This window comes from Canis lupus, chromosome 20, assembly GCF_011100685.1.
Source record: "Canis lupus familiaris isolate Mischka breed German Shepherd chromosome 20, alternate assembly UU_Cfam_GSD_1.0, whole genome shotgun sequence".
In the NCBI taxonomy this organism is placed as follows: domain Eukaryota; kingdom Metazoa; phylum Chordata; class Mammalia; order Carnivora; family Canidae; genus Canis; species Canis lupus.
Window position 1 is genome coordinate 40,521,691 of NC_049241.1, and position 16,299 is coordinate 40,537,989.

The following is a 16,299-nucleotide window of genomic DNA, read 5'->3' on the forward strand; positions in this document are numbered from 1 at the left end:
ATCAAAATGTCATTTTTGGGATCCCTGGGTGGCGCAGCGGTTTGGCGCCTGCCTTTGGCCCAGGGCGCGATCCTGGAGACCCGGGATCGAATCCCACATCGGGCTCCCGGTGCATGGAGCCTGCTTCTCCCTCTGCCTGTGTCTCTGCCTCTCTCTCTCTATCTGTGACTATCATAAATAAATTTTAAAAAAAAATTAAAAAAAAAAAATGTCATTTTCATTGCTAAATAATACTCTGTTCTATGGAAATGGTACATTTTATTTATCAATTTATCAATTGATGAACATTTTGGTTGTTGCTACTTTTTAGCTATTATGAATAATGCTACTATAAACATTTTTTGTGGGCATAGTTTTCATTCCTCTTGGGTATATACCTAAGAGTGGAATTGGTGGGTCATGTGGGTTGTTTTTCATAAGTTTGTCATATGGTATGTTTAACCTTTTGATGAACTGCTAGACTTTCAAAGCAGCTACACTCCTACCAGCGATATGAGGATTCTAATTTCTTCACATTCCTGTCAACACTTGTTACTATCTTTTTTTTTTTTGTAGCTGTCTTACTGGCTTTCAAGTGGCATCTTACTGTGGTTCTGATTTACATTCCCATGACAACTAATGATGTTGAGCAGCTTTTCATGTGCTTATTTGCCATTTGCCGACCTCTATTCAGATTCTCCCTCATTTTTTTTGTGTATGATATGAAGAAGTATAACTTTATTGATTTTATATAGATAACCAGTTATCTCAGCACATGCTTGGTTACTTATGTGATGTGTCTCCTGTTATTACATAATCTCTCATCTGCCTTCTTTTTACCTTCCTACTTCGTACCAGTATTTAGAGTTTAGATATGTGTGTCTGAAGGAAAAAAATCTTTTTTTTTTTTTTTTTTTTTTTTTTTTCAGATTACAGGCAACACATGGCATCCTTTCATGATGCTTTGTATGCCAAGGTAACAATAATAAGAAATGAGCTGCATTATTGTTAGAAATGTGTGTGGTTCAGGATATAGTAACCTTCCTTAGATTAAATTATCAGGAATCTTTGTGGGGTTTTTTTATGGGCTTCTTTATTAAAACAAAGCTATTAAGTAGCTGCATTTTAGTAGCAGTGTTGGGAGATCTCTCCAAAAGGGATTTCAAGAGTTTTGTTTCTACTGTTTTTCACTGATCTGTGGTAGGAGTAGTTTTGATTCTGGGTTGAGAATTGCATGCCTTGAAATGTACTTACCTTAACAGAACATTCGTCCCCACACTTTTTATCACTCAGCCTATGGATAAACAATTTTTTAAACATACACCAAAATATATTTTTGTAAATTATATACATATATACCAAGGTGCAAAAATAAAGGGTGTCACATTTTAAAACAAAAGTTAAAAATAAGCAGAAGTTCTGATATTTTCATAGATCCCAGTTGATAGTCCTGCTTGCTCTGGTAGATACTTGTTGCTTCGAATGCCGTGTGATGCTGGAGGATTTTGCGTATGATTTTGGGGGTTGTGGTCTCCTCAGAAGCCTTGGGTATAGCAACCCCTCCTCCTCACATCACCTAGGGCTTCTGCCTGAGATCTCTTCCTTTTGGGGATGAATCCTTAATGTTGCCTGGTTCACTCACTGCTGAATCTTGTTGCCACAGGTACAGGTGCAGGTACAGCAGTCTCCACAGCAGGTCTCGGCTCAGCAGCTCTCCCCACAGCTCACCGTTCACCAGCCTGCTGAGCAGCCCATCCAGGTCCAGGTGCAGATCCAAGGCCAAGCACCACAGCCGGCAACCCCTTCCATCCAGACTCCGTCTCTGCAGAGCCCCAGCCCCTCGCAGCTGCAGGCAGCGCAGATCCAGGTGCAGCATGTGCAGGCAGCCCAGCAGATCCAGGCTGCAGAGATTCCAGAAGAGCACATCCCACACCAGCAGATCCAGGCTCAGCTGGTGGCTGGCCAGTCTCTTGCCGGGGGTCAGCAGATCCAAATCCAGACCGTGGGTGCCCTTTCCCCACCACCGTCTCAGCAGGGCTCACCCCGGGAAGGAGAACGGCGGGTTGGCACAGCCAGTGTCCTCCAGCCAGTGAAGAAGCGCAAAGTGGACATGCCCATCACTGTGTCCTATGCCATCTCAGGGCAGCCAGTGGCTACTGTGCTGGCCATTCCACAGGGCCAGCAGCAGAGTTACGTGTCTTTGAGGCCAGACTTACTGACAGTAGACAGTGCCCACTTGTACAGTGCCACTGGGACCATTACTAGCCCTACAGGAGAAACCTGGACCATCCCTGTTTACTCTGCCCAGCCCCGTGGGGATCCTCAGCAGCAGAGCATTACCCACATTGCCATTCCCCAGGAAGCCTACAATGCAGTTCACGTCAGTGGCTCACCCACGGCCCTGGCAGCTGTAAAGCTGGAGGATGACAAGGAGAAGATGGTGGGCACCACGTCTGTAGTGAAAAACTCCCATGAAGAGGTAGTGCAGACCCTTGCAAACTCTCTCTTTCCAGCACAGTTCATGAATGGCAACATCCACATTCCAGTGGCTGTGCAGGCTGTGGCAGGCACCTACCAGAACACAGCTCAGACTGTCCATATATGGGACCCCCAGCAACAGCCACAACAACAAACCCCCCAGGAACAGACGCCGCCGCCGCCACCGCCACAGCAGCAGCAGCAGCAGCTCCAGGTTACTTGTTCAGTAAGTGAGACTTATCTAAAGGGCAGCCTGCTTCCCCAGGGCCCTGTGCAACACAGAACTTTCCTGGCAACCTCTGGCTTGTTTACTGCAATGATGTTGGTCTTGCAGTGATATAATATTTAATAGTTTAGTTGGGGTCGAGGAGGGGGAATAGAAGCAGCAGTTGAAAGCTATACAATAGGCAGGAGTTCTGTCCTAGTACCTGGAGATAGATACCTTGGATCCTTTTTTTTTTTTTTTTTTCTTTTAAGATTTTATTTATTAATTCATGAGAGAGACAGAGAGAGGCAGAGATACAGGCAGAGAGAGAAACAGGCTCCATGCAGAAAGCCTGATGTGGGACTGGATTCTGGAACTCCAGGATCATTCCGGAACTCCAGCTGAAGGCAGATCCTCCTTTTTAAAGAGGATGAAAGAAAGGTGAAATTCGTTTTTTAAAATCACATTAAATCACAATATTTTTATTTTATTTTTTTAGATTTTATTTATTCATGAGAGATAGAGGGAAAGAGGCAAAGACATAGGGAGAGGGAGAAGGAGGCTCCACGCAGGGAGCCCGATGTGGGACTCAATCCCAGGACTCCAGGATCGTGCCCTGGGGCTGAAGGCAGGCGCTCAACTGCTGAGCCACCCAGGCATCCCAGGTCCTTCTTTTTTTAAGAAGAGTAAAGTTCTAGGGAAAAATTAATGGGACACACTGAGTGTTGTCTGATTTTAATAACTTACTTTCTGCATCACAAATGAATGGATCTTGTGGAACCCTGTAAAGTTTAGTGCACAGGCTGTAAACTCATCACAGCGGAAAGGCTGTGAAATTGTTCTTTTTTAATTACGATCTGTGGACACGGGTGAATTAGAAAATCTAAAATACTTCTGGTGGGCCTGTTAAAAGTAATCACCTTTGGGAGTATCAAAGAAGCTACCACTATAGGTGCTTTTGTGTTCCTTAAAAATAATCAATCCTTGGTTAATTTTCTGTTACAGAAGCTATTTTGAAAAAAATGTATTGGGGCGCCTGGGTGGCTCAGCGGTTGGGCGTCTGCCTGTAGCTTGGGGCGTGGTCCCAGGGTTCCAGGATCGGGTCCTGCATCGGGCTCCTTGCGGGGAGCCTGCTTCTCCTCTGACTGTGTCTCTGCCTCTCTCTGTGTGTCTCATGAATGAATGAATGAATGAATGAGTGAATAAATAAAGTCTTAAAAAAAGAAGAAAAATGTATTTTGAAATAATTTTAGACTTAACTCTTGAAATTCTAACTTCAAAATTGGCTTTTTTCTAATTGTTAAATTTTTTTGTTTTTTAAGAGAAGGAGCAAAGCATGGTGTGAGCAGGGGAGAGAATCTTTTTTTTTTTTAATACTGGAATTTTTATTTATTTATTTTTTAATTTTTATTTATGATCGTCACACAGAGAGAGAGAGGCAGAGACACAGGCAGAAGGAGAAGCAGGCTCCATGCACCGGGAGCCCGACGTGGGATTCGATCCTGGGTCTCCAGGATCGCGCCCTGGGCCAAAGGCAGGCGCCAAACCGCTGTGCCACCCAGGGATCCCGAGAGGGAGAGAATCTTAAGCAGACTCTGTGCTTAGTGTGAACCCATCTCGGGTCAGTCTCATGACCCGGAGATCATAACCTGAGCCGAAACCAGGAGTCAGGGGCTTGACTGAACCATGCAGGTGCCCCTAATTGTTAAATCTTTTTAAGGATACCTCAGAAGTATGGATAAATTTATTACTTAAAACTGTTAGCAAACTTTAGGGCCTGTGGTCTCATGGGACTGCTGAATGAACTGTGCCTCAGAGGAAAGGGACTCCTGGGAATGCATGCAAGGGAGCTGGCATAAACAGGGCACTATTAGACCAGGGACTTAGAAACTCAGGCCATAAGCAAAGGCTAAGTGGTTTTACAGAGAATGGTATATAATTGTAGGTCACTTTGTTAAGAGCCTATTAAATATCTAGCTATCAGGCCCAGAAGTAGAACAAGACAGAATCATTGCTTCAGGTAGCTTTTATTCTATTTTTGGAATAAGAATATATAATTTCTATTTTCTGAATCCCCTATAAGGCAGCATAATCGAGTGTGATATTGTGTGCTCTACACACACAAAAACAAACTGTATTCAGAAACCATTCTAGGTTAAAAAATCAGCAGAGGTGTCTTTGTTAAAAAAACGTGGTGTTTGATCTCTAATTTATAGCTTCAGCTGGCAGGAATGAAGCATCATCATTACAGAGCCAGGGATGGACGGAAGCAACATGGCCTAGTGCAACATGAGAGGGGGACTATGGGAGAGGAGTTAGTATGGGAAGCAAAGGATCTATCTTCCCAAAATGCAGAGTTGAGCTTGATCTAATCTGATATAGGAAATTTTTCCAGAATCCTAAGAGTTGTGATAAGAAGAATCAAGTACAGATGTGTAGAATTAATTTCACGTAGGAGAGACCAGCCTGGATAATTGCAATGTAACTCAGCTCTGCTCACAGGATTGGGGAGGACATCAGTCCTCTCAACTTTCCTGGGCTTGACTATCCAAGTTGCAGATCAGGCCTCTTTTGATGCTCATTGGTCTCTAATTTGTACTTCTGGCCTCTTAAACAAGAAAAGATTTTTTTCTGGAGTTCATTTTATTTATTTTTAAGGTTTTTATTTATTTGACAGAGAGTAAGCACAGAGGGAGAGGGTGAGGGAGAAGTAGACTCCCCACTGAGGGGAGAGCCCAATGCTGGGCCTGATCCAAGACCATGACCTGAGCTGAAGACAGATGCCCAACCTACTGAGCCTCCTAGACGCCCTTGGAGTTCATTTTAGTAGGCCAGTGTTCTTCAGAGGCAATGTTTCCTTTGGGAAAGTCTTATTGGAGTGTATGTCCAGTATTACCAGAAAAGGAAAAATAGAGAATACCCATCATGTAGGAGAGATGAGTTTGTCCATTTATAGCACAAACATCCCTCTACCCTCCTTATTAGGCTTAGTGCTAGGTGCTGAGGAACAGATATGAATGGAGAGTCTCTGCCCTTGGAGTACTCATGGTCCGTGGGGAAGATAATTGTGCTGTGATATGAGGAGAACTGATGACAGTGTTGTGCTCTTCACCTAGCAAACCCTTTATGAAAGTTCTCTTATCACCTGCCTTTAAAACCAGATTTATGGAGAAGCCTCCATCCCTTGGGCTCACATCCACCCCCATCTATTGCCCCATTTCTCCCTGTGCTTTATTCCCAGCGTTCTCAAAAGCATTATCTACACAAGCTGATTCTGCCTGGTAACCAGTTTTCTCTTCAGTTTACGACTGTTCTTGTCAAGGTCAGCAGTGATCTACCTCCCTGTGGCAGATCCAACACTGTCTGTTTTTATCTCACAGCAACATATGATCAACAGACCATACCTGCCTTCTTGGAATTCTCCTCTGGTATGGTTTTCTTCCTACCCCTACTGGTTCTTTTTCCTTCTCAGGAGAATTTGCTGATGCTTCTGTCTGAACCATACATGTTAATGTTCCTCAGAGCTCAGCACTAGCTTTCTTTTCTCTCTCAAGAATTTCTATTACCATGGTTTCAGCATCCTCTAGATGGCTGGTGCCACTGAAGATGATAGTCACTGACACTATATGCCAGGCAGTATTTTAGTGTTATACATGGTAACTCATTTAATTCTCACACCAACTTCATTTTATAGATAAAGAAACTGACACAGATTAAACAACAAAACCAAAGCCACAGTTGGTAAGTAGCAGAGTTGGGGTTCAACTCTGGACAGACTGGCCTGGAGCCCATGTTTTAAACCCTGTGCTGCAGTGACATACAGATCTTTATCTCTAGACCATGCCTTTCCCTCTGGACCTTTCTCATGCATCCAGCAGCCTATTTTTCATTTACTTGGATTTATTGAAGTCTCAACCCTTCATTAGCATCACCTCTACTGCTAGTGAAAACTTCCCCTCTCAAGGCACCTGGCTGGCTCACTTGGTGGAGAGCATGTGACTCCTGATCTTGTGGTCATGAGTTCTAGCCCCATTTGGGGGGTAGAGTTTATTGATCGATAGATAAATAGATAGTTTGGATGGATAGATGACCTATTTAAAAAACAAACCAAAAAACTTCCCCTCTCGGAAAGTGGTACCATCATCCACCTGTTTGTTTAAACCAGAAACACAGGAATCCTCCTTGAGTTGCTTTTCCCTTATTCTTCACAGCCAACTCATCAACACCCACTTTTTTTTTTTGGTTTTTTTTTTTTTTTTTTTAATTTATTTATTCATGAGAGACACAGAGAGAGAGAGAGAGGCAGAGATACAGGCAGAGGGAGAAACAGGCTCCATGCAGGGAGCCTGACATGGGACTCGATCCCAGGTCTCCAGGATCATGCCCTGGGCCGAAGGCGGCACTAAACCGCTGAGCCACCAGGGCTGCCCCTCAACACCCACTTTGATTCTGCCACCACACTTCTCAGAATTTCTTAATCGTCTCTATTGTCACCATCCTAGTCTAGGCCACTAGCACCTTAGCTCTTCAAACCATTCTCCATAAATCAGAAAGAATTTTTTTTTAAATGTAAGATTATGTCACTTCCCAGTGTAAAACTCTCCAAGGACTCCATTATAAATAAGAAAACTTAATACCATAGTGTATAAGGCCCTACTTATACCAGTAGTTTTCATCCTGGTTGGTCTCACTACTACTCCTACCCACTGATAGACATTTAGACCATATAAAAGAATTTTATTGTCCAGATACTTGGGAATGTTACATTATTGGGTGAAGGTACACAGTGAAGGGGGCCTGGCTAAAACCAGAAGCAAAGTGCTGCCCCACATGCCCTGATCCCCACCTACTTATCCAGTCAGACTTCTAGATTTCTAGCTTGGGTAGATGGTATTGCCTTTGAACAAGATAGGGAGGGAACTCTGAGGAGAGTAGTTCTGAATGGGAAAGGGTGATGAGTTCTATCTGTATATGTTAGTTTGAGGTAGATGTAAGATGTTCATTTGGAAACATACAGCAGGGATCCCTGGGTGGCGCAGCGGTTTAGCGCCTGCCTTTGGCCCAGGGCGTGATCCTGGAGACCCGGGATCGAATCCCACGTCGGCTCCCGGTGCATCAAGCCTGCTTCTCCCTCTGCCTGTGTCTCTGCATCTCTCTCTCTCTCACTGTGTGCCTGTCATAAATAAAAAATAAAAAAAAATAAAAAAAAAAAATAAAAAAAAAAAAAAGGAAACATACAGCACCCCCTGGGTATATTAAGTGGAGGTCGAGGTTGGAGGTCCATAGTTAACAAAAATTTCTACAAACATGAAAATCCAAACTGGAAAAGTGGGAAAGACTCACCAAGGAGACTGATAGTTAAACTGGGAAATGTGTCTAGAGTGGAGCTTCTGTGTTGACAAACATTCAAGAGGCTCACACTGGTATTGCTTTATCTCCTTGTTTAATTATCTTATGAAAGCTAGGAGGAGAGTCTTTACTTGTATTCATTGATAAGCAGATTTATGTGTCATATATTTTGCCTTCAATTTGAATAATTTGACATGCCTTAGCCCTTTGAGTAGTCCCTGGCATGGAAAGTTGCTCAAAGGAATTTGTTCAAAGTATAGACAGGTGTGTGAGACCCAAGAACCTATGCCTAGTATCTTTGTTGGTGTCTATCCTGCCCAATATGGGGATTGTGATTGAGGGTTATGGACATGCTCTGCCCCTTTGTGTGCATGGCTTGACTGTTAGACCATTGAGGACAGGATGACTTCCTTTGGAGGTAGGAAGCTAGAGCAGTGCCTCCTGTCTTCAGGAAATGCCCTTAGGCAGTAGAGCAGTATTATTAAGAAGGAATTTGGGGGGAAAGAAACAACTTTATATATAGCTACAGAAGCCATATAGATCTTGAGTTCTTATCAACTCTCATCTTTCAGTGGCAGGGAATGAACACAGCTTTTGTTTGTTGTACTTTTCTTTCTCAAATGATTTTCAACCACGGCAGGTCCACATCTTAGACCAATTAAATCATAATCTGCAGGGTTAAGGCCCAGGCATGGGTATTTTCTAAAAGCAGCCCAGATGTTTTTAAAGTACACCCATGTTTAATGGTCACTACTCTGGACACTTGGTATTCAAAGTGTGGTCTGCAGACCAGCTCCCTCACTTGGGAACTTTTTTTTTTTTTCCTCTCTCTCTTTCTTTCTTGGGAACTTGTTAGAAATGGAGATTTTCAGGTCCCACTTGAGACGTTTCTTTTTCATTTTCTTTTTTTTTTAAGATTTTATTTATTTATGAGGGAGGCAGAGACATAGGCAGAGGGAGAAGCAGGCTCCATGCAGGGAGCCCAGTGTGGGACTTGATCCCTGGACTCCAGAATCACACCCTGGGCTGAAGGCAGGCACTAAACTGCTGAGCCACTCAGGGATCCCCCCGAGACGTTTCAAATCAGAATCTGTAATTTAATAAAATCGTTAAGTGATTTTTTTTTTTTTTTTTTTTGTATTTTATAGTTTGACAAGCAGTGCTTTGGGCCCGTAGTTCTGAGCAGTGACTAAACTTTAGAATTGCCTTTTAATGTGGGAAGGTTTTTGAAAGACTATAATCGGTTTAAAAAGAGATCTCTGTGTGGAGCCCAGGTATTGGTATTTTTAATTCAGAGATTCAAAAGTCCAGCCAGGACTGAGAAGCACTGCAGTAGCCTTAACTGTCCCTGGGGTAAGGAGAAGAACTCCAAAGGTCTCTTTGAAAGTAAGATAACAAGTGGAAGAAAGATATTTTTTGTTAGAAGTACCATAGGTAACATTTTTCTAACAGTTTTATGGAAGGGCCTGATGAAAAACAATATTGACAAATTTTGATGGTTTCTCTCTCATAGGCTCAGACTGTCCAGGTTGCTGAAGTTGAGCCACAGTCACAGCCACAGCCTTCCCCAGAACTTCTGCTTCCAAATTCTCTGAAGCCTGAAGAAGGGCTTGAAGTATGGAAAAACTGGGCCCAGACCAAGAACGCTGAGCTAGAGAAGGATGCTCAGAACAGACTGGCACCCATTGGGAGTGAGTGTTTATGGGTGGGGTGGGTGGACTCTTTCTAAAATATAGTGGTACTGAAGCAACAGGAGTACAGATGGCAGGAAAGTGGTGTCCCTTGGCTCCAAGGGTTAGGAATCACCATCTGAAATAGTATGCCAAATGCAGGCCTGACCTGCTGCAAATGAGCAGGATTTGTGTTTGCCCAAGACCTGGCATTTTTATATACATTTTTTTTCTTAAGATTTTATTTATTTATTAGAGAGAGAGAAAGGCAGAGACACAGGCAGAGAGAGAAGCAGGGTCCATGCAGGGAGTCTGACGTGGGACTTGAGCCCGGGGCCTCCAGGATCACGCCCTGGGCTGAAGGCGGTGCTAAACCGCTAAGCCACCCGGGCTGCCCTATACATATTTTTCTGAAGTGGACCTTGCACATCTGGGCAGAGTGAATTGTGGAAGGATATAGGAACCAGTGAGTGTCTTCAAAGCCTTAGCATTATATTCATATCTTACCTTCCAGAGAGTGGATTTTGTGGGGTTTTTGCTTTCATGTCTTGGTCCTAATAATAATTTTGAAGGTATGTAAAGTGGGGAGGATTGTGAGAAGGAAACTCTTAGTGTAAATAGGGCATATAGGATTATTGTCTTAATAGGCCAGTTCTGATCTTAGATACAGGTGCCCATTTCTGTCCTAGCTCCATGATGATCAGTATCTTCTCTGAGCCCTCCTTCTAGGGATATGAGCAACCAGCAAAGAGATTACTATTTCCAGGACCCCTATTCACTTTTGGGTCACATTTGGCTTGTGTTGCAGGGCGCCAACTGTTGCGATTCCAGGAAGATCTCATCTCTTCTGCTGTGGCTGAGTTGAATTATGGGCTCTGTCTAATGACACGGGAAGCTCGAAATGGAGAAGGTGAACCTTATGATCCAGATGTGCTCTACTATATTTTCCTGTGTATTCAAAAGGTACGAAACAACCTCACAGAAATATGTTTGAGCAGTGTTCCCACTGGGTATTTGCTGGTTTCCCAGATTAGTGAAATGATAAGCAAATGATAAGGAAGTTCTCTTTCAATTATATAATGAGTTTTTATCTTTTTAAAGTTTTACCCAAATTCTATTAATGTGTAATGTGTTAGTTTCAGAGGTAGAGTTCAGTGTTTCATCAGTTGCAGTAACACCCATTGCTCATTATATCCTGTACCCTCCTTAATGCCTCTCACCCAGTTATTCCATTCCCCCCAACCACTTCCCCTCCAGCAACTCAGTTTGATTCCTAGAGTTAAGAGTCTCTTATGGTTTGTCGCCCTCTGTGATTTCATCTTTTTTTATTTTTCCCTCCCTTCTCTTTGACCCTGTTTTGTTTCTTAAATTCCATATATGAGTGAAATAAAAAATTGTAAAAGACCTAACATATTCACTTTAAAAAATAAAATTATGACATCATAATAAAATTATGACATCCACCATAATCCCAATCACCTAGATTATGTTAAACTTTTGTTAAATTTTTTTTTAAAGATTTTATTTATTTATTCATGAGAGACAGAGACAGAGAGACAGAGAGAGAGAGACAGAGACAGAGGCAGAAGGAGAAGCAGGCTCCACACAGGGAGCCTGACCTGGGACTTGATTCTGGGTCCCCGGGATCACATCCTAGGCTGAAGGTGGCGCTAAACTGCTGAGCCACCGGGCTGCCCTGTTATAATATCTTAAGAGCCTTTTATTTTTTATTTTTTTTTAAAGATTTTATTTATTTATTCATGAGAGACGGAGAGAGAGAGATATAGGCAGAGAGAGAAGCAGGCTCCATGCAGGGAGCCCAATGTTGGACTCAATCCCGGGTCTCCAGGATTATGTCCTGGTTCAAAGAAAGGCAGTCAACCGCTGAGGCACCCAGGTGTCCCTTTTAGAGCCTTTTAAAAAAAAACATCACAAAGCATTTATATAATGCCTTTTTTCCGTTAAAGTAAACATGGTTTACATAAAAGTAATTTAACCAAAAAAAAAGTCTGGTGCTAACATTCAGCTCTTTTCTCATTATTCCCTTCATTAACATAATTAGTTGAGTCCAGCTAGAACATACAACTATAATTAGACTCTCAGGACATCTATGATGAAGCATAACAGGAAAGCTTGATTAGGACTGGCAGTTTAAGATAGCAGGGATGGATTTTTTAGTGTATAAATGCTCTTATGGAGAAGCTCACAGTATGGAAGAGTACTTGCTGGTTGGGACTCACCGTATTACCTGGGCCTAAGAAAAGTCTTGCCTTCCGGTTTTATTCCTCTTTCTTTCCAGTCACCCAGGGCACTGAGTGAATTGCTTTATTGCTGTTTTCATTCCAGGATCTCCCTAGTCCTGGAAGGTAGGCACATTCATTTCCACTTACAAACAAACTGAGCCCCAAAAATAAAACTATTCATATGAGTTACTTAACTTACACCATAGCTAATAAGAAGCTGGACCCAGAGCCTGCATTATGTTTTTTGTTACAATGCCTTGCCTGGGTAAAACAGCACTCACAAAATCTGTCCCATTGACCCAATTCTCCAGAGTGTCATGAGAGTCATTTCACATCATCTGAAGTGTACTGTGGAAGTGTCATATGCTGGACATTTTTTACCTGTTGTGTTAAGGAGGCAGAAATTGGTATGGAGAGGTGATAATACCAGTAACATTATGTTTATTTCCCCTGAGAGTTTTACTCAGGAGATTACCAACAACTTTTATTGTTTTTCTCTTAGTATCTTTTTGAAAATGGAAGGGTTGATGACATTTTCTCCGATCTTTATTATGTTCGATTCACGGAGTGGCTACATGAAGTTCTGAAAGATGTTCAGCCCCGAGTCACTCCACTTGGTAAGAGTCTTCCTAGTCCTTGGATGTCTTTCCCACCTGGGTTTAAAAAAGGTCAGCTGCTTGTGGGGCTGGCTATGATACAGCGTGTGGGTGAAGAGGCTATAAATCCTAGGTACCAGCATCAACTTCTGTGCTGCTTGGCCTGATATGGAAGGGGCACTGCACACCAGACAGAGAACCCTGCTGGTCCTGGTGTGGGAAGAGATGGGGGCATGTGGAGAGTTGGGGTAGTTACTCTTTTTCTTGGTTAGCTTTAATTAAAATTTCCTGATTAAAATTAGAATCATTACATTAAGAATTATGAACTGTTTCATATGTAGGTTACTCATGTTATATATTGGAGTTTTCTTCTATATGTTTGAACGTGTGTGTGTGTGTATTCTACATATATAGAACATAATTTTTACTTTACCTATATAACCTTCTGGGCAGCATATATGTTGGAAAGAACAGGAGATTTACAGTAGAATGTGGTGTTTGTGTTTTGTTTTTAATAAACGTTTATCTTTTTAGAGCAATTTTAGGTTTACAGAAAGAATGAGCAACATAGAGAATTCTCATTTATTCCCTCACACAGTTTCCTCTACTATTTAATATTTTGTATTAGTGTAGTGTATTTGTTATAATTGATGAGCCAATATTAATATTAGTAACTAAAGTCTATAATTTACATTAGGGTTCACGCCTCCTGTTCTACATTCTGTGGGTTTGGACAAATGTACAATGATATGTATCTACAATTACAGTATCATACATAATTTTTAGGGCTCTAAAATCCTCTGTGTTCCACCTATTTATCTCCCGCCCCCTACCAAATCCTTGGCAATCACTGATCTTTTCACTGCTTGCATAGTTTTGCCTTTTCCAGAATGTCATATAGTTGGAATAATTCAGAATATTTCAGATTGGTTTCTTTCACCTAGCAATATGCATTTAATGTTCTTGTGTGTCTTTTTTTGTGCCTTGATAGCTCATTTCTTTTTATTGCTGAATAATATTCCATTGTATGGATGTACTACACAATTTGTTTATCCATTCACGCATTGAAGGACATCTTCGTTGCTTCCAAGTTTTGGCAATTATGAATAAAGCTACTATAAACATTGTGTACAGGTTTCTGGTGAAAGAATAGACCAATCACTGGAACAGAATAGAGAGCCCAGAAGTAGAGTCACACAAATATGATGAACTTACCCTTGACAAAAGAGTAAGGATAGTTCAATGGAGAAAGAATAGCCTTTTAATCAAATGCTGGAACTGCGGGACATCCCACATACCAAAAAATGAATCTTGATGCAAACCGTACACCATTCACAGAATCAACTCACAATAATAGGTCATAGACCTAAATTTTGTAAAACTCAAAATCATAAAACCCCAGAAAATAACATAGGAAAAAAACTAGATGACCTTGGGTTCAGTAGCAGCTTTTTTTAATATAACACCAAAAGCACAATCCATGAAAGAAAATCATTGATAAGTTGGGCTTCATTAAAATTAGAATCTTATGCTCTGTGAAAGACACTCTTAAGAGAATGAAAAGACAAGCCACAAACTGGTAGAAAATCTTTTGTAAAACACATATCTGATAAAGGATTGGTATCCGGAATATACAAAGAACTCTTAACATAGCAATAAAAAAAAGAAAAAAACCTGATCCAAAAAATGGCCAAAAGATCTTTACAGTTTCCTTACCAAAGAAGATCTACAAGTGGCAGATAAGTATATGAAAGGATGCTTATCATTAGGTATCATCAGGAAATTGCAAACTAAAATGACATACCACTATATATACCTATTAGAATGACTGGAATCACAAAGATTAGCAGCCCCAAATGCTGGATAAGGAAGTACAAGAACTTTCATTCTTTCTGGTAGGAATGCAAAATGGTCCAATCCCTTTATAAGACAGTTTGACGTTTTCTTTAAAAAGTAAACATTTTGGGCAGCCTGGGTGGCTCGGCGGTTTAGCACCACCTTTGGCCCGGGGCGTGATCCTGGAGACCCGGGATCCAGTCCCACGTCGGGCTCCCTGCATGGAGCCTGCTTCTCCCTCTGCCTGTGTCTCTGCCTCTCTCTCTCTCTCTCTCTGTCTCTCACGAATAAAAAAAAAAAAAAACATTTTGTTAACTTATGATCCAGCATTTGTGCTCCTTGGTATTTACCCAAATCAATTGAAAACTTATATCCACACAAATATCTGAGGTTTTTTTTTTTTTTTTTTTTTTTTTTTAAGATTTTATTTACTCATGAGAGATACAGAGAGAGAGAGGGAGAGAGGCAGAGACATAGGCAGAGGGAGAAGCAGGCTCCATGTAGGGAGCCTGATGTGAGACTTGATCCCTGGTCTCCAGGATCATGCTGTGGGCTGCAGGCAGCGCTAAACCGCTGCGCCACTGGGGCTGCCCGAAATACCAGTTTTAATCCTGGCTTTACCATTAGAATGTATGCTGCTTAAACTTTTTTTTTTTCCCCATTAAAAAAGTCTACCTGGAATTAAAAACTTTTTAAAAATTGAGATATAATTGACATGTAACATATTAGTTTTACGTATGGAGCATACTGATTTGATATATCTTGTGTAATAGTCTAGTTTAGTTAACATCCATCCCCACACAGTTACATGCTTAACCTTTAAGAAAAAACTAGTGGTTAAACAAATACTTTTTGAGTGCCTGCATTGTGCCAGGCAGTATTTTAGGTGTGGGTAATACAATATTGTAATGAACAAAATGGAGTTTATAGTCTAATAAGGGGAGACAATGTGTAAATAACCAATATGATTGAGTGTCTTAAAGAACCAAAGCATTGGGAAATGGAAAGTGTTAAGGACATTAGATGGGAGGCATTGCTGAGGGACTGGCCTTAGAACAGAAAGCAAGTAAGTGAATCACTACATGACTTACAAATTTTCAAGACAGGTGTGGCTCTGCAGAGTTTTCTTTTAAAAATTGGTATTATGGGAATTTCAAGCACATATAAAAGTTAAGCAGAATAGTTAAATGACATTCCCATGTACCCACTGTCCATGGGAAACTTGTGTTACAAGTACACCTGTTTTTCCCTTCCCATATTTTGAAGTAACTCCTAGATACTTTATTCATAAATATTTTACTATGCTTGACATACTATGATGCCATTATTATACTTGAAAAAAGGATAATTCCATAGTGTCATCAAAGTCTACCTACCCTTTGTTCACATTTCTAAGTGTTTCATAAATGTCAAGGTACAAATAAGGTCTACACATTGAAATTGCTATGAACATTGCAACATTAGAACATTGGTATGTTCTAATATTTAGCTTTAATCTTTAGTTTTCTTCTTGATTCTATTTCTTGCAATTTATTTGTGGAAGAAACTAGCCACTGATTGAGAAAGAGAGAGCACGCAGGGAGGGAGGGACTGAGGGAGAGAAGGAATCTTAAACAGGCCCAACATGGATTCGATCCCAGGACCCTGAGATTATGTCCTGAGCCAAAACCAAGAGTTAGATGCTCAACCAACCAAGCCACCCAGACACCCTATGAAACTAGCCTTTTAAATTGTCTGATTACACCCCCATATTGTAGTTTAACATCGTTTTCTATGTATTTACAGCTAATCTAGTTGCATATAAAAACTTCGTTGGTTAAGTTTTGATTTTTGTGTTTTCTTTTTGGCAACGTTATGTCATAGATGGGTTATATACTTCTATCTGATACCCATAATGTCTGAATCCATTAATTCATTAGGAGTTGCAGGCGATGGTATTCTGA

General features: G+C 41.3%; 1 protein-coding gene across 3 annotated transcripts in view; it reads left to right on the plus strand.

Moving 5' to 3' along the window:
• The window catches only part of QRICH1 (glutamine rich 1), a 49,072-nt gene that overhangs the window by 27,830 nt on the left and 4,943 nt on the right, over positions 1-16,299 (plus strand). For all 3 annotated transcript variants that reach the window (XM_038566497.1, XM_038566496.1, XM_038566498.1), the window contains 4 exons: positions 1,643-2,683; positions 9,525-9,702; positions 10,490-10,644; positions 12,427-12,541. In XM_038566497.1, the coding sequence (XP_038422425.1) occupies positions 1,643-2,683; positions 9,525-9,702; positions 10,490-10,644; positions 12,427-12,541 (1,489 nt within the window). The remainder of the gene's footprint in view (positions 1-1,642; positions 2,684-9,524; positions 9,703-10,489; positions 10,645-12,426; positions 12,542-16,299) is intronic.